A 26,143-nucleotide genomic window follows, 5' to 3' on the forward strand; every position below is an offset into this window, starting at 1 on the left:
ATAGTCGATATCTTTTCTGGTTCTTGAGCTATGTCTCTAGGACTCTAGGGACCTTGAAACTTCGAGAAATGTCAAAATTTTCAAGTTGGCAAATCGGACCCATTACAATAACTTCCTAGATGAAGTTAATAATTTAATAACTAAAGTTGTCACTTTAGCCTTTGTAATGTGTACATTTAAGGTTAATATTATGTTATTTAAATTTTTGTAGCCTTCTTTAAAGGACATATTTAAGCGGTAAGTAAAAACTCGTCTATATGTTAAGTGTTTTGAATACTAACAGATACTTTACGGTCGAATTACAATACTCGAATCGTTTTTAAATATATTAAATACATCAATTTACATCAAGCGCACATAATGACCATAAATTGGTCACACTAAATGGGTTGGTGGGGTTAAATCATCGATTTGTTGACTTCTCAACAATTTTTTTTTTCCTCTTATCAGCTCCCAGCGCTACATCCCAGCCTGTGAGCACTGGTTAGAATTGGAAGAACGTCGAACATCGCAACGCGGGTGGTAATAGCAGCAAGCAACAGTAGCCGCAGCGATGACTGACTTCAACCACCAAGCTGTATAGCCTCCGGCTGCGGCGCGGCGGCGTTCGTCATCATCGTTGATTGGTACTACTTGATCTTGGAATCAAATTTAACTCGACTTGACGGCCAATTAACTCTCTCAGTTGTCTCAGCCTCAGTCTCAGTCTTGGTCCCAAACGTAGAGGATCGCGGACAAATTCTGATAATCTTATTAAAATCGAGACGCGCATCTTCTTGCATTCGAAAAGCATGATATCAGGATCTTCTATCTCTATCCAACTCATGACTTATAAACGCCGCGCGCACTAAGGAACCTTATCAGTGTTATCGACTTTTTCTTTATAAAAACCGTGTGGCTCGCTATATACGGTTAAATATCTCGTTATAATTTTTATCAAGCCGTTTATTTTAATTATATACATAAATTGTATATATTCAACAAAAGAAGTGAACATTAAAAACAAGTGTTTCCGGCGGCAAAATGAGGAACCGTCATAAGTGTTCAGTATTATTTTGTATGTTATCGATTTAATTATGATATTTAAGAATTTTTCACCTTAAATATAAAGATTCCAATTTTCTTTTTTAATAAAACTGAACAAATTAACTTCTTTAATTTAAATTAAAATCCTTGTTTTAAAAAATATTTGTGCAAGTTTATTCTCGGAAAAATAACGTTATATATTATATACATACAAATATACAACATGCATATATACAAAAAATGTCTAATATTTTGCTTTGTCGATAATTCTTATCAACATTGTACGAAAGTTTATTTTTTAATAATCTTTAGTTGTGCGCTGCTCAAAAAAATTATATTCAAATTTTATTTTAAATTTCAGTTTTTTTTTTCCTCCAAAATTCATTATTTTTTTTTTAATTCTTGGAAATATACGGATATCAGTGTCAATAATAATAATGGTGACTTCGCCTTTAATTTTATTTTTTTTTTTCTTGATTCAGATTCATTTTTAATAATTATTATCGATGCTGGTAGCACATTTAATATTATTGGAATAAATAAACAAATGCTATATGAATATGAGGGAAATGTTGCGGTAGGAGCGAAATCTCCACAGGACGATGATCATCCCGCACCGCCCGAATCTGGATGGGTTGTAAAAGGGAAATTAACACTACAACGACAAAGCTTGGAAACGCTTGCTGCAGCTGTAAGTTTGTTTTAATAACAAAACTATGTTTTTATAGGTTATTATTATTAGTTACGGGGTCGTATGTACTTATGTTGTAAACAAAATGAAAAGTATGTAATTGTCTATCTATACCCTTAGTCGCTTAAAGTGATGATTTCAGAAGTTTTACTTTTTCTATAACAACTTTTTCAGAAGACTTATCCAAATTAACTTTTTTGTAAACGTTTTTTTAACTTCCCATAGGAAGTTATTGTAATGGGTCCGATTTGTCAAATTGAAAATGTTGACATTTCTCGACGTTTCAAGGTCCCTAGAGTCGAAAAAAAAATTTTTTAGAAAGATTTATGTGCGGTGCGTGCGTGTGTACGTACGTTCGGACGTCCGTACGTTCGCGACGTTTTTTTTGTTGTCCATAGCTCAAGAACCAGAAGAGATATCGACTTCAAATTAGTTTTGTTTTGGCAGAAAGATGCAGAAAGGGTTCTCAGAAAATTGCGTGGCCGTTTTTTTGTTAAAACCAAATAAATCAAAAAAAAACTGAAAAAAAATGTGTCACCTCCAAAATTTTACGAATACAAAATTATTTTATCTCCAAACTAATTTTGTGCAACGAAAAATTAAGAAAAATCAAATTGACAGTTTTTTTATAAATAATAAAAACATAAACAAAACATTGCTTAAAGTTGGTAAAAATTGATTTTCGACTTAAATATCTTTTTACAAATAATAAAAACCTAAAAATGTTTAAAAATTAATTACGACCCAAAAAGCTTTTAGAAATTAAAAATATTGTCTTTAAACTCTTTTTATTTCAAAGAAAATATTGTTTGGGATGTTCAGCAGTTTTAAATTGGTAAACATTTGTTTTCGTCTAAAAATCTATTTAACAAAACTAGACTTTCAAACTTTCTTTATATAAAAAATATATAACAACTTTTTTAAACCAACACGAAAACATACAAACTTTTAAGCAAGACAAATCGACCGACGGGATGGGAAGTTATCAGTGTGGGTCGCATCCCAGCCTTTGTTTTTGTTTTTTAATCTTAGATCATTAGTTGATAATAAATTGTTAAGACTACTCCTTAGGATAATTTCATTCACCATTTTGCTATTGACCTATGCACAGAGAACAACCTAAACGTCTCATGGTTTTACAAATATTATTTTTTGGGCTATATTATTGTATTTTCGAAAAACCACGGCCGAGAATCGCCGTTGCTTAGAAAAAAAAAAACAATTGAACTCATTATTTAGTTTTGTAGTGTTTCATTTTCGCTTACCCTTTGAATTTTAAATCGGCATCTATTGCAGATAAAAAGTTATAGTGTTATATTATATTATTTATTACAAAAAGGTTTTGATAGAAATTTGTGACGGTTTGGCAAACTCATAATTTAAATATTTTAAAATGTTTCCTGTATTTTAAGATTTAAAAATGGACAGGATTATTAATTTTGCGTTTTCCAAAGTAAACGTTTATAAAACACATAATAAAATATATTTGTTCATGATATTTCTTTTAAATATGATAAATAAAGTTTTAACGTTGAAATTATGCTTGAAACAAACTCTACATAAATCATATAAATGACCGCCACACTAATTGTTGCAAGCATCGATTCTTTTGAGGTAGTTTTCGATCACTTCTTGACACATATTGGATGGTATCTCCACAATAACTTGACGAATTTTGATTCTTAAGTGCTCAAAAGTCGGTTATGATAGGACCATAACGCAACAATTTGTTTGTGTTTATTTCGTTCCATCTTCGTTTTCGAAGAGGTGAGGTCCAATCACACGTCCGGACCAAAGATTTCACCAAACAGTGACTTTGTTGATGTAATGGCATCTCTTCAATTACTTGAGGATTTTCAGAACCCCTAATACGACAATTCTGTTTATGAACATACCCACCGAGTGAGAAATGTGCTTTGTCGCTAAAGAAAATGTTGTTCAAAAATTGTCGTCCACCGCCTGTTCATGGTCAGCGGGCTTCAGTTATTGTGTAAGCTGGACTTTAAATGTATGAGGGTGTATTTCCAAATGCAAAATACGCCATAATGACAATCCTAATTCCTGAGAACGACGAGGAAACGACACATAGGGGTGAAGTGAAGTCGAATCACTTTCACTTACAGCAGCGATATTTCCAGTAGCACGAGCGAAACTGTGATGCACAATTGCACAGGCCTTACGATATCTGTTACCAATACAGTTTCATCAAATTTCTTCACATTTGTGCCAATTGCTGGCGTAGTTGGGCGAATATGTGAACCATAATCTACTCTTGCAGCACGATATATGGCTGTGGCAGAATCACTATTTAAGTAATAGGTTTTGACAGTTTGTATGCGTTATGCAAAAGCTAAGCCATCCGTTTTCGTCAGACTTTCAACTGAAAAAACAAAAATTGGTTTAAAAACTTAGTTTAACAGATATCGATTTCTAGCTTTTAAAACCGCTAAATGGATAGCCCGTTACCTGCAAAAAAAAAACTTAATTTTTCAAATTTTTTATCTGAAAATTGTTAGACCAAAAAATGATTTTTTTAATAAAAAAAATTAATTCAAATCTGTTGATTAATTCTTGACAAAAAAAAACTTAAAAACGGTTCTTTGGAAGGTAACCTAGTGGAGCAATACACAAATATTTTGTTGAAAGAAAGCCAAATTAAGAAAAAATAAAAGAGGCTGGGATGCGACCCACACTGATAACTTCCAATCTTGTCTGTCGATTTGTCTCGCTTAAAAGTTTTGTAGGTCTTCGGGTTTTGTTAAAAAAGTTGTTACTTGAAATATTCTTACACATTTTAAAATTACCAACAATATTATTCATATAAAGAAATAGTTTAGTTTGAAAATCTATTTTTGTTAAATAGATTTTTAGTCGAAAACAAATTTTTACCATTTCTTAAATTTCTACAAATTGGGTGAGTGAAATTAATTTAAGAGACATCAAGAACCGAACATCAATATTTACCAAATTTGCGTACAATTTTTGGTAGATTTTATTTTATTATAGAAAAACGAACTGTTGGATTTTTATAAAAAAAACTACTGAATATCGAAAACAATATTTTCTGTGAAATAAAATAGTTCGAAGACAATATTTTTAATTTTTGAAAAGCTATTTGAGTCGAAAGTAAATTTTTACCAAGTTTTAGTAATATTTTTTTAGGTCTTTGTTTTTTTATAAAAAAAACTCAATTAGATTTTTCTCAAAATTTTACTGAATGTTGACAACAATTTTTTTTTAAAAGATAAAATTGGGTTGAAGCCGTAATCTCCAATTTTTGAAAAGATGTTTGAGTCGAAATTCAATTTTTACCAACTTTGAGTAATGTTTTTTTCAGGTTTGTATTTTTTATAAAAAAACTCAACTCTCAAAATTAAACCAGATGCACAAAATTATTTTGGAGTAAAATCATTTTGTATTCGTAAAATGTTCAAATGGTAGACATGTGCATTCAAGAGGACACAAGCGTCCACAGGTTTTTCTCAAAACCAACCTCTGTCTATCAACTCCTACTCTCACCTCCCCGTGGTGAACATCGGGTGCCTAGTACGTCAACTAGAGATTGGGTTCCAACCCCAGTGGAAAGTTGTTGGGGCAGCAAACGAGAGAGGTAGGGAGAGGTGTTTCCACTAAGGCACCTCTCCTTATCCAGACGGCAGCGGAGGAATTCCCGAGATGGAATCAACGGTGGCGTCTATAGTTGCAGTAAGGTTGAACTACTTAGTGAACACCTCATAGGGCTTCTTCGACTTATTCGGAGCCCAGGCCTATAAGGAGCGGTTTTATCCGGCTCCCTATCCTTGGAGTTATACTTAGGATCTGGTGCTCCTGGTTGGGGGTTGTGCCGTCGGGGTGACCTCCTGGCCACATAAAAGCTTTCATAGTTGGGAAGCACCAACAAGCCTCGGATACGGACGGATATACTGTTGACAACCAACGCAAACGAATAAAGGACAACGAACTTCGGATATGCACGTGGAATGTTAGGTCTCTTAACAGACCACTTGCTGCCGAAGAATTAGCGGAGGCCCTAGACCGCTATAAGGCGGATACCACCGCCATCCAGGAAATACGATGGGATAGGCCGGGCAAAAAGAGGATGAAAAACTGCGATATTTACTATGGTCACTGCTACCATGAAAACCAACAGCGCTTATTTGGATGCGGCTTCGTCATTGGAGCCAGACTTAGGCAAAAAGTCTTGAGCTATAGGTGCATCAATAACCATACGCATCAAGGCTAAATTCGGCAACATTAGCCTGATATGCGCGTTCTTCTTGTTCTTAACTATGGACGACAAAGAAAACGTCGCGAACGTACATACAGACATCTTTCTAAAAATCTTTTATTTTGGCTCTAGGGACCTTGAATGGTCGAGAAATGTCAAAATTTTCAATTTGACAAATCGGACCCATTACAATAACTTCCTATGGGAAGTTAAAAAATCAAGAGAAACGTTGAAAAAAAAATGGATTGGTTCGTTGAGAAAATTCGAATTTTCGATGTATGCCAAAAAATATGTTTAGGGACTACTTTCATTTGGGTCATAATTCTTACATAATAGTTAAGTTCTATTATTAAAGATTTCTTTTGAAGATTTGTTAGTAATTTGACGAATAAACTACAAAGCAATTTCCTGTCAAAAAGAACTTAAATCTTTATTTTCAAACAATTTAGAATTTGGAAAAAAACTGCTAATGCTTTGAATTATTTTCATTGATATTTCTGAAAGAAAGACCAAATATTAAGGTTCTTAAAAGAAACCTTGAATAAGAGATCGATAATTTGATTTTAAGTTGTCTTTAAATTTCAGAAACTCGTCTTCAATTCAATCTAATTTTTTCACACAAAACAGTAATATTTTGGAATACGTCCTTAGCATCGGCTACAAGTTAGATAGAAATAAAAGACTCCCGAAAATTTAGTCCGAAGAAAATACGTCAAAAAAAATCGAGAAAATTCTTCATATCAGATTCTATTTTATTTTCCTAAGAAAAAGATTACAATTTGCTGGCAAACTTTTTCATTTTCTAGATTCTTTAATCTACGTATTGTTTTGTATAATTCTTCGCATTTATGCCTAAAAGAACAGAATATATTATTTTTGAAAAAAGCTACTTTTCAACACAATTTCAAGCATTTCTGTGTGGAATGCACCAAAAACCTTCTTAAATATTGTATTTTAATTCTTAGATATGGCATATTTAGAAAACTGTTGAAATGTTTGTATGTGTAGGGTCCAAATTATGTAGAAAGACCATATTTTACTGAACAACAGTGTTCTAAAATAATCTAATAACTTAAGTTGTTTAGCCCTTGAAGCACAGGGTGGGGCGCGGTTACTTCCTTATTTAAAAAAAAAATCATAAAAGTATTGACAATATTAATTATTTTTTCTGTGTATAGAAGTACATTTAAAGTTTTATTTTATTTGGTTTTAACAACGACATCTCGAAGGTGGCCACCATTCTCATCAATGCACTGAGATAGTTTGAATTTGAAATTGTTTTCCACTTTTCCAGCATATCTGTGCTTATGTCGGTGATAGCAGCACGAATATTATTTTTAAGATGACGAAGAGTCTTTGGACGATCAGTGTATACCAACGATTTGAGGTAGCCTCACAGGAAAAAATTACATGGGGCTAAATCTAGTTATCGGGCCGGTTTTCACGCAAAATATTCTTCTCCTTCCTGCCGTGTGGGCTGCGGCGCCATACCTACTGTTGAAACCACACTTCCCCTACATTCATTTCTTCAAGTTTGGCCCAAAAAATTGTGCTGACGTAACGTTCAGGATTGACCGTAATAGCTCTTTTGTTCTTTTCAAAGAACCATGGGCCAATAACGCTGATTCTGGATATTGCACACCAAACAGTCACGTTTCAATATCGCATGTTTTGTTTGTTCACACATCCTGAAATATAGAAATATGACTCATCACTAAAGAAAAAAAAGCCGTCCTGAGGCGGATTTAAATTTTTCATAAGAAGTGTGGCTTATTCTTTTAAGATTCCCATTAAACATGTTACTTAGGTCCTTAGAACTTATTTTGGATGAAATTGCAGAGTTTTCGCCAAGAACATTTGCCAGCTCCTCACACTTCATGGCAAGATTTCCCCTTGTATAGTTATGGTGTGCTGCAGTATTTGTTTTAGTAACAAATATAATTTTAATAATATATTCAAAGTAAATCTTAAGAGTGTCGAAAAATAAAGGTGGATCGGTTGTTTCTAAATGTAGCATATAGTTTGGTGTGCAAGCTGGTAATCGAAAATAATTTTTAAAAAATACCTCAGAATCCTTTCGACTTCTTCGAATTCCCCAAAAACCCAAACTTTTGCCCCATAAAGCAGTATGGAGGTAGCAATTTCAAACTATGTTAAATGTATTTATTATCAATGCATCGGTTCCACACTGAAGAAACTGCCCTTTTTGCATCTTATTTTGAAAGTCTTATCTCATTCTGAGGTTTGCAGTGACTATCACCGCTAAGTATTTATACTCCCGCACTATTGTAACATATTCTCGTTGATATCTCCATTTTTCGTTGTTTGCGTGCCTACCACCTCATTCCCTGAAGATCATTATTTCAGATTTCTTCAGATTGACGGACAGATTCCATAGTTTACAGTAGCTTTCAAAACTGTTCGTCGTTTGCTGCATTCCTTCGACAGATTCAGACAAAAAAAAAATATGTTATCAGCAAACATTAAAGCAGGTATTCGTTTGTTTCTAAACTCGATTCCTCCACCGGTCGCTTTTACGATAGCATTCATAAACAAAGATGAAGAGTAGAGTTCTTAAGACACATTCTTGTCTTACTCCCATTTGTGTTGTGAACTACCATACATACACCACATTGTTCTCGTACATTGCTTTTAATAGAACTACAAAAAATCGACGAAAAAAGCATACAATTTCTTGTCTAGTTTTGGCATCTCTGCCAAACTCGTTCGTTTTAGGTGATGCGCTGTCATGCGATTTTTTTAACATCGTACTTGAAAGAATAGTGCAGAGCTAACACGTCAACACTAGAGGCGCTATCTTTCAAAAGTCTGCCCAACTACTAGCATATGCTGATGACATTAACATAATCGGAAATACTCAGCTTTTGTGAGTATTGAAGCAGAGATGGCGAAAATGAGTTTAACGGTTAATGAGGGCAAAACAAAGTACATGCTGTCGTCAAGAAATCTCATACAATACCGCTGTCTTGGTCAAAACGTCACCATCGACAGACGTAATTTTGAGGTAGTCAAGGACTTCGTCTGCCTAGGCTCCTCTGTAAACGCATAGAAAACAACACCAGCGCTTAGATCAAACGCAGAATAACTCTTGCTAACCACTGTTTCTTTGGCTAAGAAAGCAATTGAGTGGTAAAGTCCTAACTTTCGAGGGACCTAAGTGTCGCTATATAAGACCTTTATCATCCCCGTCCCGCTATACGGTGCAGAAGTATGGACTATGACTAAAGCGGATGAAAGCAACTTGGGTCAGTTCGGGAGAAGAGTTCTTCGTGTGCTTTACGGTCCCGTATGCATCGAAGGTGAATGGAGGAGAAAATGGAACGACGAGCTGTACGGGCTGTACAGTGAAGGATAAAAGTCCAACGACTAAGATTGCTGGGTCACGTAGTTCGCACGGAAACCAATGCTCCGGCCCGGAAAGTCTTCGAATCCACACCCACTGTGCAGCGCAGTAGAGGAAGACCGCGGATCAGGTGGCGCGCACAAGTGGAAAGTGATCTCACTCAACTTGTGACCGAACTAGATGGAGAAGTTTGTTGGGTGAGGCCCTAGTTCACACAGGACTGTAGCGCCACCTTAAGTAAGTAAGTAAGTAATTCCTTGTCATTTACCCACTGCGTAAGCCTATTAAAAATCAGAGCACTAAATAGCTTCGCCGATGCATTCAAAAAAGAGATGCCTCTATAATTGTATTATATTCTTTTGTTAAGACGGCTACGAATTGAAAGAACAATTTTTACAGCAATCTCTTCTAATCAACAAATCGCCTCGAGCTTATCTAAGTAGACAAGTGACTTCACGTTACCCACAAAAAAAAAGTCCAGTGACTCTGCAGATACGATGCGTCACAGGAACTTCAAAATTATCATGATAATAAATTTGAACAATTTGCAAACGCTTTTCAGGAACAAGTCTATTAATTATGAAATGGCAAAACAAACTGAGCACAAATCAAGTGAAAGCTGTCAAAAAGACCAACTTAAAAAAAAAGTATTACCACATTGAAAATAACACGTTTAAAAAAACACCCGTTATTTAAAAACAATCTAAGTTTCGAATAAGTATGAAAATTGTCGTTGAATATGCAATTTTTTATCATATTTATGTCTATACGAATATTTTATTTATCTCAACCGGATAATAACTGGATTGTGTTGGTTTTTGATAATTACGCAGATTCACGTACAGGAAATTAGATTTTTAGAAGGAAGTTCATTAATTTAATTTAAATTATAAAATTTATATGGGTGAATAAAAATTAAGCAACTTAAGTACAATCAATTTTTAGTTGCTCAAGTTTGTTCTTGTAAAATAGTTTCCTTTAACTAGGATTCAATTTTAGTCAAGCTATTAAATTACCAAAGTGGCATTTCCAGTGCCATGGTGAATCATCTGCATTTTTACAAAAAATTGTCGTTCCATCTGCAATTTGTTTTGTATTGTTTGATAACGTGCTGATTAAAATCGAGCAGTTTTTCGCGACGATTGCAGCACTGATTACTGCTTGCATCCTAGCGTTTGGATTGGACGCCAATGCACGTTGCTTAAGCGTAATGTGGCACATTGAAATCTTCCAAAGAAACGCCCGGATTGTGCTGCCCTAGTGGGTACGCGTTTGGCTGGTAAGTCAATCGATGAACAATGTTAATCACGCAACGATACTCAAGGGAAAATTCTAAGGTGGTTCACGATTGTAAAAACCGATATGCCGTTTGAGTTAAACATCAATTTCCAGTCCGTTGTCAATCCTTGAATGTTTGTGATTGGTTATGTGTACGGCTTGAAGAACCAACTGCGTTGTTTGTTCCTTCGACTAATAATAGATCAAAAAAGAGGCTGGGATGGGACCCACACTGATAACTTCCCATCCCGTCTGTCTATTTGTCTTGCTAAATAGTTTGTAGGTTTTCGTATTTTGTTAAAAAATTTGTTTGTTAAATTTAAAAAATTTAAAAATTATCAACAATATTTCGCATTTATGATGAAATAGTTTGATTTCAAAATCTATTTTAGTTAACGAGATATTTAGCTGAGAACCGATTTTTACCAATGTTACTATTTTTTGCAGATTCAAATTTTGTGTGAAATAAATTGACTATTGGATTTTAATAAGAAATTTACTGAATGTCGAAAACTATATGTTTTGTGAGATTAAAACAGGTTGAAGCCAATATTTTTAATTTTTGAAAAGATATTTGAGTCCAAAACAAATGTTTTCCAAGTTTTAATATTTTTTTTTAGGTTTTTATTTCTTGTAAGAAAACTGACTTCGCTTTCTCTCAAAATGTTATCGAACGTTGAAAACAATATTAAATTAATATTAAATTGAAACCAATATGTTAATTTTTGAAAAGATATTTACGTCAAAAAACAATTTTTACCAACTTTTGTTAATTTTTTTTTAGGCTTTAAATTTTGTGCACAAAACTGTCAATTCGATTTTTCTTAAAATTGTTCCTATTGTCGAAAACAATATTTTTTATAAGTTAAAATTAGTTGGAAGTAATAATCTTAAATATTTGAAAAGATATTTGAGTCGAAAATTAATTTGTCCTAACTTTTGTTAAATTTATTTTAAGTTTTTAATTTTTTTTTACAAAAACTGTCCATTCGATTTTTTTCAACATTTGTCAGAATATTGATAACAATATTTGTTAAAAGATAAATCAGTTTGAAGCCTTAATATATTAAGTTTTTGAAAAGATATTTGAGTCGAAATTCAGTTTTTACCAACTTTGAGTAATGTTAAGGTTTTTATTTTTTATAAGAAAACTATCAATTAGAATTTTTTTTAAAATGTTATCAGATGTTAAAAACATTATTCTTCGTTGCACTAAATTGTTTTGGAGATGAAATTATATTTTAGTCCTTAATTGCATTTTTTCCAAAAATATGGTGGTTTGGTATCACGTAACAATATATAATATACCATTTAATTCAAGTCTCTATAGCTGTATTGTATCATGAGGGGTTAACCAAAATGGTTACCTTTTTTTTAAACTGCTATGGTAAAAAAACCCCGCTAACGCAATTTTCTTGAGAGCCCTTTCTGCATCTTTCTGCCTTATCATCCTATGGGAAGTTAAAAATGTCATGTATCACTAGGCACTTCATTGAAGAGTGCAACTTATGCACAAAATTAAATTAACAAAAACAGATTATTAAAAAAAATTAATTTTTAAATTTGTGTTTCCTTAAAAAAGTGTAATTTAATGAAATCCAAATTCTGCGTACTTACTGCTTCTTATGTGGAACAGAGTTCGCCGGGTCAGCTTGTATATTTCAAATAAATTTACTTTCATCGATACGTGTTCTACATTCCGATTTTTGCGATTTTCAAGCGATTTGATTTCGACCACATTCAGTTGGTGTGATTTGAATTGGACTTGAAGAAATTGTCTAAGAACAGTAGTCGCTTCACTTGAAGGAAATAACCCTTAGCTCTTTATATAACGCAATTGATTCGTGAGAAGTTGCAGCTTCTGCTTTGTATTTAAGAGAACGGACAAAGCATTTAAAACGATTTTTTAACACACAAAATGACTTCTCTATAAAATTTCGAGTAAAAGAACGTTCTTTTAAAAACTTTTACGACACATTCAGAAACTAGACTTCGACACCAGAGTTTTTCCCAACCGACATTTGGTAACTGCTTATCACAAAGAATCTGAAGCTAGCTATCATGTGCGCCAACAAAATGAAAATATAGGCACTAACATTTTAGATTAATTTTATTAAAAATCACACAACAAAATAAGAACATAATAAATTAAAAGAGTCTGGGATGCGACCCACACTGACAACTTCCCATCCAGTCTGTCGATTTGTCTTGTTTAAAAGTTTGTAGGTTTTTGTGTTGGGTAAAAAAAGTTTTTAGTTGAATTTGTCGTGAAAAGTTTAAAATTACCAACAATATTTTTCATATAAAGAAATAGTTTAGTTTTAAAATCCAGTTTTGTTAAATAGATTTTTAGTTAAAAAAAAAAATTTTTACCAATTATAGCAGCATTTCTTAAATTTTTAAAAATTAAATAAATGAAATTAATTTGAGAGATTTAAAGAACCGAACATCAATTTTTACCAAATTTGTACGTACTATTTCTTGTAGATTTTATTTTTTTATGAAAAAACGGACGATTGTATTTTTATAAAAAAAAGCTACTGAATATTGGAAACAATATTACCTGTGAAATAAAAAAAGCTTGAAGACAATATTTTTAATTTTTGAAAAGCTATTTGAGTCTGAAAAGTTTTAGCATTGTTTTTTTTTGTTAGAATGTAGTTTAAAGCCAATATCTCAAAGTTCTGAAAAGATATTTGAGTTGAAAATTTTTACCAACATTTAATCATTTTTTGTAAAAAAAACTGTCAATTCGATTTTTCTCACCATTCTTCAGAATGTTGAAAACAATATTTCTTATTAGACAATATAAATTTGAAGCATTTCCAAGCTTTTAAATGAGTCGAAATTCAATCTTTACCAACTTTCAGTTATGTTTTTTTTTAGGTTTTTATTTTTTATAAAAAAAAAACTGTCAATTAGATTTTTTGCAAAATTTTATCAGATGTCAAAAAATTATTCTTCTTTGCACAAAATTGTTTTGGAGATGAAATCATCTTTTATTCGTAAAATTTTCGAGGTGACAAATTTTGTGTCAGTTTTTTTGATTTATAAAAAAATTGGTCAATTGGATTTTTATTCCAAAAATGTATTTGTTTTGTATCACCATAAAATATATTATATACCATTTAATTCAAGTCTCTAGCGTTTTTGGTTCGTAAGATATTTAGGGTTAACCAAAATGTCCACCTTTTTTTGAACTGCTATGGTAAAAAAAACAACCCACTCAATTTTCTTGAGAGTCCTTTCCGCATCTTTCTGACTTATTATCTGTATAACAAAATTTATTTTAAGTCGATATCTCCTCTGTTTCTTCAGCTATGGACGACGAAACAAACGTCGCGAACGTATGGACGTACGAATGTACGTACACACGCACGCACAGACATCTTTCTAAAAATCTTTTATTTCGACTCTAGGGACCTTGAAACGTCGAGAAATGTCAAAATTTTCAAATCGACAAATCGGACCCATTAAAATAACTTCCTATGGGAAGTTAATAACTCCTAACTTCGGAGTTTCAAAATAAGCTGATTTGTGACAAAATGTGAAAATAAATGTATGTTTATGTTTATCTTTGGACTTGGTATTTATTTTTTAGTCGTTAAATGCAGCGTAAAAATTCATTGATGTCTTGCAATACAATTCTTGCTTCATCTTTACTAGATTTATTAAATAGCTTGAGCACTCGTGTGATTGACGCTAAATGGCTGGAAGACGTTGTGGAACACTTCTCAATCCATTTTTAAATTAAATTAAGAACGAGAACAATCCATCCCTGACTAAATTACTCGCACACATTAATAATTGAGAGTTGTGAGCCAACAGTTCCAACAGTTGCGCCGTAAAAAAAAATTAAGTGGCACAGGTATGGGTTGAACCCAAGAACTATAGCATGACAGTCCAAAGCACTAACCATCACTCCAAGGGTACAACACTCTTCTACTTATTCCAAAAAAGGAATTAACTTAAAGCAAATCTCTGGGCAATAATAAATATTTGTATGCACTTTTTTAACTTGCCATAGGACGTTATTGCATTGACGTTTCAAGGTCACTTGATCTAAATAAATGGATGCTTAAGTCATATTGGGTTATGTGATAAAAGATGAGAAAGTTCTCAGAGTCAGAGCTAACGAGCTTGAACTCGCATGTGAGATCTGGGACTCAGTTTTATATGCAAAAAAACGAGTTCACTCTCTACGATTCTGACTCGGTGATATGAGAACGATCTCAAAGCTCTTTGTATGCACTTGCACTAGTTAAAACAGTAGTTTCTAAGCGGTCAGTCGAGTCAAGAAGGAAAAATGTCTTCTGAAAGCGAAAATTAAAGTGTAATTATTAACAATAATGCTGACCATCTAAGTGAATTTATAACAATTTCTGCAACTAAATAATGTTTTACTGGAGAAGTCACAGTTACCAGTTTTAAAGGCAAGGAAAAGGGATGCTATGCTTTAAATCATAAAATAATTTAAAAACAAATTTGGCGAGGACACAAGTGAACAAAAAATTCTAAAAAAAGTATCAAATATGAAGTCTCGTTTAAAAAGCAAAATAGATTTAAAAAAAACTGGAAATAAGAAAATAATTCTTAATGACTGAGAAAAAGAATTGCTTATTTTGATGATTGTAAATTTGTCATCCGCGTTGCACGTAGGACGTAGCCTGTACGTTTATTGAGTAGTATCCTTTGCGGTTGACGTTATCCTCGTGGTGAAAGAAAGGTTTCCTTATACCCACATGTGTACAATCCAGAGCTCCAATTGCGTAAAGAAACTGATACTTACTCCTTCAAAACCTTTGCGCTTCTTCTATTTCTTCAGAAGTGTGTGCGAATATGATCCAATCAGTTGCACGGCTTGCGATTTTTGTTGCGACTTGCTGTACCACCCTAGATATAGTTGATGGATTGACACCAATGTCTTCACCAACACCGCTTTGAGATCCAGGATCTTCTACATAACGCAGAAAAATCCTCATATTTTCCATATTTTCTTGATGAGTCAAAGCACCACCTCTTGTTTCCAGGGTTGGACACCTGTTTCACTTAATCTATACAATTCTCGAAAATCTTCACCAATTGGTCATCTTCTATTTTTATAAACACGATTTGTAACCAAATTATTCAGAAACTCGACCATTTTGATAGTTGTTTATCAACTCGGTAAGAGAAAACCCATCCTCAACAATTTGTGAGATCGATTTCATGCAATCGAGCGTTTCGGTGAGAGATCGATCTCAACACTTTGAGTTAGAACTCACAGCTTGACATCGATCCCGGTCTCTGTATTTTTTTGCATACCACTCTAAAAAATTCTCAGAAAAGTGGGTAAAGAGCTTGAACTCATCATTTTGCATATGACCCAATGACTTCAAATAAATGTTGCTTTACAGATAATAGCATTAAAAACTGCAGAAACCATTTTCAAAAAAACTGAATGTTTGTTTTTTTACTATAGCAATTTAAAGAGAAGAGTGAACATTTTGATGAAACACAAAAATGATTGTATGCATTAAAGAGGTTTTAACATCTGATAAAATTTTTAGACATGTTTAGAAGCATTTTAAAAAGAAAAATACTACTAAAAGATTTTGATTTTCGACTCGCATATCTGGATATTGCCTTCAAATTAATTTTATCGTCTATAAAATATGATTTTGAATATTTAGTAAAATGTTTCGAATTTTGAATAGAAAATAATGTTCAACACGAGTACCTCTAGAATAAACAAAGGTATAGACTTCAAAATGAATTAATTGCATGCAAAGTATTATTTTTAATTAATATAATTTTCCTAGGGAAATAGAATCCTTATTTTTTTTTGTTGATTAAAAATGTTGGGAACAAGCTAAGATATTGAAATCAAACCTTTTTTATGGACAAAATATTTAATATCAATTAAGAGAAAAGACAACCAAAAATTAGTAAGAGCATTGCGAATAAAAATCATTTCTGCAAACCATGTCACTATCAATAAATGTGTGATCAATTTGCATATTATGTCCAAAACTTAACCAACCAATGATATTTAAGCATATTTCTATTAACATTGTATTCTCCTCTATCTCCATCAGTGACACAGTAATATTTAATATTTAATGGTGTATCAGAAGTCAGCTCTTTTTAAAAGAAAAGAAAATCACACATATTATGAAAATTCCGCAACTGAGAGCAAGTAGTGTCAATCAATTTAACCTCTGGGTTTTTATGAATGAAGTGTTTTGACGGATCGTCACTAAACATCTGTTATTAATCTGTGTTCATGGCATTTATTGCCGGTTTTACTTACCCTTATGTTGATTACGACTTTCGTTATCAAGAGCTTATTAAAATGAGAATGAAAGGAGAAACTGCATTATTTGATATCAGCTCAATATTTGTACTTAAAGTATGGTACAGTACAGCTGATATTATTTAATAGTACGTCATTATTTGTTATCAATTTCTCAAGAGTATTTTGCTGACCGAAAAGTCTATTAGGAAACATGTGTATGTATAGTATATAAGCATACTGTTGCGCTTGTAGTAGTAGTGTCTGCTAGCATGTATTTGGAAATGATATCATGGACTACTTATGGACATATTGAATTATATTGTTTATATTTATTTTGATCATTTTTCTGTATAAAAATTAAGAACACATAATAAATTGACGCATTTCTGTTGAGAAAATTGTATCTTTTTATTTTAATTGAACAAAAATTATTAGGTTTAATTGTGAAATAGCAGAATATAAATAAAGGATAATGGTTAAAAGTTTATATGAAGTTGGTTTGGCTTGGATTACATCCGCTTTCCGCAAGACAGTTCTTTTAAACCCTAAAGTTTTTTTTTCAATTTTTTTATTCTGAAAAATATGCTGATATCGATTGATGAAATAGAAACGAAAAACAGAGCCAATACAATTCTGCTAGAAAATGATCATCAGGGATGAAATGGGCTTAGGTGATAATTGTTTTGATTATTGCTACCTTATTTATTTATTTTTACCTTTCTCTATATAAAACTAATAAACACAGTCATCGTTATCTTATTTGCTTTGCTTTTCTGGTCAGACAACACCCGAAGGAAGGTTTGTTGAGGTCTTTGCTGGGCTGAATCAATTAACTCAGCTTTTGACTCCAACTCAATTTTTGACGTTGCAGTTCAATTCTCCAACACTTTGTTTCCTACCTCTGACCCTAATAAATATACAATCAGTGTATTACCGCCTCTAGGCAGATCAGACCATTGCAAATCGTATATGCAAATTGCTCATGTCAAAAAAGCCCAGTTAAAAGAAAAAATCCAATAAGAGAAACCAACTGGGACTGTCTCAACGAATGCTTCAGGAATTTTAACTGGTCACTGTGCTTCGTCGATAGTGACGTGGATTCCAGCGCAAAATTGGTTGCAAAATTTAATTCTTTGTGAAATGAAGAAAGATTTTGTATGTGACATCGTACATTCATCCTAAAGAATCAATTTACATTGCTGCAAAACCTTTGCCATTGCAGAGTTCTTAGAAATGTTGCAGGTTAGAGTTTCATCGCTTTGCATATTTAATAGCAATTTAAGTGCTGCATGGGCTGTTTGACCACCTTCAAGCAAAGTTACTGCGATTTCCGACGAAGCGAGTGCTAGTATTATTGAAACCAAAAAAGTTTTGAATTAATAGTTTGTTTGACATTATCAAGCACATGCCCTCAATTGAAATCAATACTGTATTCTAAATTTCTTCACTGATTTTTAAATTTAGATTTCCCATTTTACTCAAACATTTTCATCCATTAGATTCGTTTTTGTATTTCAATGCCTTACAATGTGTTTTAAACCGAGTTCATAAAACCAATTGGTAATTACTATGAGCGATCATTAGTTGAATGTCGCGCTCGCGCTTCACGCGTTTGTAATATCCGAATTCTTTCACGTTCAATTTGGTCTTTTGGGGTTCTTCTACCTTAATTGCTTCGTCTTATAGGAGGCATATCAAATATAAATTACTTTGTCACTAAACACTAACTAAACAAACACTAACACTATCACTTTGCACAACACGATATACGGATTTGTTTCAGCCGTTTATCAATTGACAAAAGCAAACTTAGAAGATAAGGTAGCAGAAGATCCAAGAAAAACAACAGCAAATTGAAATCCAAACTTTTTTCTTCTTTTTATTTCTTTTTAAATTTGATGAGTTCAAGTCAAATTCTTTAAGCCAACTACGTTTTAGTTAGAAAACATTTGTATGGAAAAAAAAGGGCTGTTTTTATAGTTTTTCCAACAATTATTGAAATTTTTCTCTTCGTAAAATCCTTCAACGAACATTTAAAAAAAAGAATTCGCCAAAGGCGTTGTTGAGTTATGTGGTAACCAACACATTTTGCTATTCATTTTTAAATTTTTAACTTCCCATAGGAAGTTATTGTAATGGGTCCAATTTGTCAAATTGAAAATTTTGACATTTCTCGACCATTCAAGGTCCCTAGAGTCGAAATAAAAGATTTTTAGAAAGATGTCTGTGCGTGCGTGTGTACGTACGTTTGTACGTCCGTACGTCCGTATGTCCGTACGTTCGCGACGTTTTTTTCGTCGTCCATAGCTCAAGAACCAGAAGAGATATCGACTTCAAATAAATTTTGTTATACAGATATTAAGGCAGAAAGATACAGAAAGGGTTCTCAAGAAAATTGCGTGGGTGGTTTTTTTTCCATATCAGTTTGAAAAAAAGGTGAAAATTTTGGTTAACCTTAAATATCCTACGAACCAAAAACGCTAGAGACTTGAATTAAATTTTATATAATATATTGTAATGTGATACCAAACAGGTATATTTTTTGACAAAAATCAATACAACGGTTATTTTTTATAAATCAATAAAACTAAAAAAAAATTTGTCACCTCCAAAATTATACGACTGAAATATAATTTCATCTCTAAAACAATTTTCTGCAACGAAGAATAATGTTTTTGACATCTGATAAAATTTTTAGAAAAATCTAATTGACAGTTTTTTTTACAAATAATAAAAACCTAAAAAAAAATGTATAAAAATTGATTGGCCTTAATTTACTTTTATCTTTCAAAACATCTTGTTGTCAACATTCAGTTAAGGTTTGAAAATAATCGATTTGACAGTTTTTGTACAAAAAATTAAAAACCGAAAAAAAAATTAACAAAAGTTCATAAAAAATGATTTTCGACTCAAATATCTTTTAAAAACTTTTAGATAATAGGTTCTAACTAATTTTTTCTTATAAGAAATATTTTTTTCAACATTAGGACAAATTTTGAGAAATATCGAATTGACAGTTTTTTTACAAAAAATAAAAACCTGAAAAAAATTTATAAAAGTTGGTAAAAATTAATTTTCGACTCAAATATCTCTTCAAAAATTTTAAATATTGGCTTCAAACTAATTTTATCTTATAAGAAATATTGTTTTCAACATTTGGTAAAATTTTTAAAAAATTCGAATTGACAGTTTTTTACAAAAAATAAAACTCTAAAAAAAACAATACCTACTAAAACTTGGTAAAAATTTACTTTCGGCTCAAATAGCTTTTCAAAAATTAAAAATATTGCCTTCAAACTTATTTTATTTCAGAGAAAATATTGTTTTCAATATTCAGTACTTTTTATATAAAAATCTAACAGTCCGTTTTTTTCATAAAAAATAAAATCTACAAAAAATAGTGCGCAAATTTGGTAAAAATACATATAGACAAACTTTTAAGCAAGACAAATCGACAGACGGGATGGGAAGTTATCAGTGTGGGTCGCATCCCAGCCTCTTTTTATATATAAGAATCAGCTAGACGATCAAGATCTAAATTATAACCAATTTTTCACATCATACGAATCTCGGAGAAATGTAAGGCTCTTGACACCTTTTGGTTTTCAACAAATCTACAGCAGAATTTTTCATAAATAACCTGAATAGAACCATAATATCTGCATCTCAGCAGACCGAGTGCGATAAATAACTATGTTGAAACTGGTAAACGGGCTTTAAAAATAAACCTTAATTAAGATAATATAAAAAAAAAACGTTTGCATAATTACTTTTTAAATAGCATTATATTTATTTATTTATGTATAAGGAGTGTTATTTAAAGGCATTGAAAATCCCTAATGCTTCATTCGTGTATTAGACTTAAGTTAACAGGAAGAAATAGTATTTCGAACTATTGAAGAAGTTCTTTACTATTGATTAGGTTTGGTTTTTTGATTTTATTCTATTCTATTTTACATAAAATTTGTATTTCATAATTTACTAGAAGCTTATATTTAACAAATAAATTTTCTTACCTTCACATTATCTATATCATAGTTTAATGTTTAATATTAAAAACAAAATGCTTTATATGATTTCAGCTTTCAATCGATGAAGTGCGACTCAATAACTCAGGTGAAAAGTTCCTACAAAACAAAGAAATGTATCCCCCATATAAGCCATTTAAAATCGTACTCACCAAAGAAGGGATTATATCGCATTTACTATTCAAAGACAACGATCCGATTTGGTCGACAAATTTGAAAAGGGCAATAGCATCCACGCTACAATTCCAAATGAAATCGGTTGGAGCTTTTGTTGTTGATGAGGTAACCAAAGGTAAAGCAGCAAGTAAACAATTCAAATTGTAACCAATTATCTCTGAACAGACGGGTATCCATGGCAAATGCTCCACTGAGTACTTTGTGTCCAACAAGACCAACTACATATCTATTCGAAAGACTCCTGAACTTAAAACTTGTACTCCGTATTCAGAGGCCGTACACATAACCCGCAGTAATGTACCACCAAATTTGTGCGAGTTCGATTTTCAAAAGAACGTTATAATTGGAAACGAAGCTGTCTACGGACTGCTGCCACACAAGGATACCGAATATTTTCTCAGTATGGCCCACGTAAGAGGCAACACTCTTATCCATACATTCGAGTCCACAGGCGAGGCGCAATACATAAACTCAGAGTAAGAGACTCACATTGATTAACCACCTACCCCCATACTTTCCCAACACAGTATACCTAATAGAATGTAATTTGTTTTAAAATGTTTTGTTTCATTTTTACCCCGCCACCCACTTTACAACAATGCTAATTGTTCAGACTTCTGTTGAACTTCCTGAACGAAACCACCATCGACATTCCCATCGATATTGAAACAGCAATGGCATCGACTATATCCGGACTAGAACTATTTCCATTGGATCCAAATGATCCAACTGGTGGCAGGCATCCGCAATTGCAGGAACATTTAAAAAGCAATGCATCGGTTATGCTCAATACAATGGCCGAAGGCCTGGAGAGTTCAGATTTGAAATTTGGCGAACCATATGACAGCACCCTGTCCGAGATAATAAAAGTTCTCTCACAAATGGATTACGAATCGCTGCAGAAACTTTACACCGAACTTGATATCGGAACGTCCTACCGACAAGAGACTATACGTAACATCTTCTATGAGATCATACCACGAATTGGTACAAAAGCTTCAGTACTCTTGACAAGGGACCTGGTGATGGAGAAACAAATAAAATCCACCACTGCAGTCCAATTGTTAATTTCATTGCCATTCCATATTTTTGAACTCTCTAAGGATTTGGTTAAAGAATGTGAAGCATTTTTATCTCTAGGTAAGTACTGATGTACATATTTAAATTCTATAATCATTGCTTTTTTTTAGGTCCTGACCGGCCCGAAGTGCGACAAGCAGCTATTTTGAGTTTCGCTACGCTCGTACATAATGTGTTCGTAGGCAGAGGGATATCAAAGGACTTCTTTGATATGTTTGTTCAAAAATATTTTAATCTATTTCTGAGTAAGTTATTTTAGTGTTAAATTGTATTTTAAAAATATAAAGGAAAAAGACAATTACAAAGCTGTTCTTTTGATCTTTTTACGAAGGTCCTGTTAAAAAAGAATCAATAATTTAGTTAACAATGCCACATTTCCGAAGCATTATTTAAAATGTTCCAAGAAATCTACCGTCACTTATATTCGAAACATTTTTTAAATTTATGGACACTCACGTGTAGTTCAAATTTAAAACCTTAACATTTTTGTTACATTGCTCTCCGTTTTTACTAAACAATTCCTTATTGAAATAAGTAAATAAATTAGGTGGTGGAATAATACGTCGAGAACTAGGGCCTAGTAACTTACAACTCTCAACCATTCCAACACTTCCGGCATGACAGTATAACACACTAGCCACAACGCCACGGGTCCTTCTTTATTAAAATAAGTAAAAAAAGAAGTTGTTTTGATTTAGTTTTCGTGATTTATTTACTAGCTAATCTAGATGAACCCCTTACTTTTTCATAAATTTGATTCTTATTTTTTATAAACGTCATTTTTTGGTTCATTTAAATGTTTGTTTTTAAAATAAATAGGCTTTTGATCAGTTAAAATACTAATAATACTTCCAGGCTTAAAATTAAAAATGTTTTCTGAAGGCGATAGCTTTCTTAACGTTGTTGAAATGTGCCTATATGATGTTAAAAATTATATCAATTTCTCACTTGGTGATAATTTTTAACTTCCCATAGGAAGTTATTGTAATAGGTCCGATTTGTCAAATTGAAAATTTTGACATTTCTCGACGTTTCAAGGTCCCTAGAGTCGAAATAAAAGATTTTTAGAAAGATATCTGTGCGTGCGTGTGTACGTACGTTCGTAAGTCCGTACTTTCGCGACGTTTTTTTCGTCGTCCATACCTCAAGAACCAGAAGAGATATCGACTTCAAATAAATTTTGTTATACAGATAATAAGGCAGAAAGATGCAGAAAGGGCTCTCAAGAAAATTGCGTTGGTGGTTTTTTTACCATAGCAGTTTGAAAAAAAGGTGAACATTTTGGTTAACCCTAAATATCTTACGAACCAACAACGCTAGAGACTTGAATTAAATTTTATGTAATATATATTGTAACGTGATATCAAAGAAGTATATTTTTTGAAAAAAATCCATTTAACGGTTTTTTTATAAATCAAAAAAACTGAAAACAAATTTGTCACCTCCAAAATTTTACGACTAAAATATGATTTCATCTCCAAAACAATTTTGTGCAACGAAAAATAATGTTTTTGACATCTGATACAATTTTGAGAAAAATCGAATTGACAGTTTTTTTAGAATAAATAAAAACTAACAAAAAAATTAATAGAAGTTAGTGAAAATTGATTTTCGACTCAAATATCTTTTCAAATCTTTGAGATATTGGCTTTAATTTACTTTTATCTTTCAAAAAATATTGTTGTCAACATTCAGTAAAATTTTGAATAAAATCGAATTGACAGATTTTGTACAAAAAATTAAAAACCTAAAAAAAATTAACAAACGTTGGTAAAAATTGACTTTCGAATCAAATATCTTTTCAAAAATTCGAAATATTGGCTTCTTACTAATTTTATCTTATAAAAATATTGTTTCCAACATTCGATAAAATTTAAAAAAAAAAATCGAATAGGCAGTTTTTTTTACAAAAAATAAAACTCTAAAAAAAAACAATACTAAAACTTGGTAAAAATTTACTTTCGACTCAAATAGCTTTTCAAAAATTAAAAATATTGGTTTCAAACTTATTTTATTTCACAGAAAATATTGTTTTCGATATTAAGGAATTTCAGTAATAATAAAAAATAAAATCTACAAAAAATATTACGCAAATTTGGTAAAAAGTGATACGAGTACATATAGACTAACTTTTAAGCAAGACAAATCGACAAACGGGATGGGAAGAAATCAGTGTGGGTCGCATCCCAGCCTCTTTTTTATATTTAAAATCTAGCAAAAACTTTTTGAAAACTCTTTTTACTTCAGCCACACCTCTTTCCGCTAAGCCGTTGCTTTGTGGGTGGTAAGGTGAAAAATTACTAGCTATAATGCCGTTTTATTTACAAAACTCTAAAAATTTACTGGAAGAGAATGGTGGTCCATTGTCACTACAAATCTCTCCAGGAAACCCAAAATATAAAAAGCTCGTTTTAAATTTTTCAATTTTTGACAAGATTTTGGAACAACTAAATTGTTACCATAATAAAGGCGTTGATTTTCTACTGAAAGACAATTTTTGTTATCATAAAAATAAATCACATCCGGAGACTTAATTTTTGTCTTCGAAGGCCATCATAAGCCATTAAGGGTCTGACTACGAATGCGATTGATATTTATTGGATCGTTTTCGGACATATTAAATGAATTTGTTAAAGTGCCCTCAATATTAGATAAATCGACAATGCATCAGCATGAGACATTTGTTGAGCTTTTTGTAGACTATCTTATAGTCATACATTGACAAAATGACAGCCCAACGCTGTAACCTAGCTGCTGCTACTGCGGGTGTACTTTTGTTCTGGTAGAAAATTTCCCGAAGGGGTTGATGATCGCTATGAATAATACATTTGTTGCCATAAATGAACTTATGGAACTTGCGCACGTCAAAAATAATAGCGAGAGCTTTACGGTGCAAATACCAATAATTACATTCTGAGGAACTTAAAGTACATGATGCAAACATGATTGGACGTTCTACTTCGTTAACAAGATGCGACATGACAGCTCCAAGACCGTATGGAGATGCATCTGCAGAAATTACGATAGTTTTTTCAGGGTCATACAATTCAAGAATACTATTTTTCAACAACCATTGTTTTTTTCTTTAAATATTTGTTCGCAATCAGATGACCAATTAAATTTGATATCTTTTTTCAAAAGGTTGTATAGTTGATCTAATTTATTTGAGAGATTAGGAATAAATTTCCTATAGTAATTTAAGAGACCCAGATAAGACTAGAGTTTAGTTAAATTCTTTGGATTGGACGCGTTGACTACGGCTTCTATTTTACGTTTACTAGGAGTTAAACGATTGTATGAAATGTAACGACCTAAATATTCAACCTCTTCTGCAAAAAACACGCACTTTTTAAGATTGACTTGAATATTATGATCGTTTAACCGACTTACAACCTTATATAAATTATTTTTACAGTCTTGTTTTGAGGTACCAATTACGATTATATCAATGTACCCGAAAGCATTCTTTATATTTTTTTTGACATGATCAGTGACGCTCTGGAAAATAGCTGGTGCAGCAGGCACACCTAACGGTAACCTATTACATACGTAAACCCCTTTTTTCGTATTTATTACTAGGTCTATGACAAAAGAACCTGACATTAGCCAGTTGTGCAAAAATATCTTCACAAATGGTTAAAGGATAATGTTCCATCTGAACATATTTATTTATGGTTTTCTTGAAATCCAAACAAATTCTTGTTAATCCATCTGGTTTTGGTACCACGACTATAGGACTGGTGTTTTCTGCATATTTAATAGGTGAAATAATGCCTACCTTACATAACCTATCTAACTCCAACTTGTGACCTGTGACTACCTGTAAATTAAATAAATAATTTTTAAGAAGTAAATGAATAAATAATTTAGAATAATCTACACGACTTATGATAGATTGACATGCTCCAGTGTCCACTTATATCTGCACCTCACTGCCTTCAATTATGACAGATGTAATAAGACGGGAACTTTTGTTTTCAGACAAATTGAAAAT

General features: G+C 32.2%; 1 protein-coding gene across 1 annotated transcript in view; it reads left to right on the forward strand.

Moving 5' to 3' along the window:
* Window positions 1–696: 696 nt before the first annotated feature.
* The window catches only part of LOC129939278 (uncharacterized), a 59,113-nt gene continuing 33,666 nt past the window's right edge, over window positions 697–26,143 (forward strand). The window contains exons 1-6 of the mRNA XM_056047245.1: window positions 697–1,057; window positions 1,509–1,717; window positions 20,947–21,174; window positions 21,235–21,545; window positions 21,683–22,209; window positions 22,260–22,394. Coding sequence (XP_055903220.1) covers window positions 1,024–1,057; window positions 1,509–1,717; window positions 20,947–21,174; window positions 21,235–21,545; window positions 21,683–22,209; window positions 22,260–22,394 — 1,444 coding nt within the window. The 5' untranslated portion in view covers window positions 697–1,023. The remainder of the gene's footprint in view (window positions 1,058–1,508; window positions 1,718–20,946; window positions 21,175–21,234; window positions 21,546–21,682; window positions 22,210–22,259; window positions 22,395–26,143) is intronic.

The sequence above is a fragment of the Eupeodes corollae genome, chromosome 1, assembly GCF_945859685.1.
Source record: "Eupeodes corollae chromosome 1, idEupCoro1.1, whole genome shotgun sequence".
Lineage (NCBI taxonomy): Eukaryota > Metazoa > Arthropoda > Insecta > Diptera > Syrphidae > Eupeodes > Eupeodes corollae.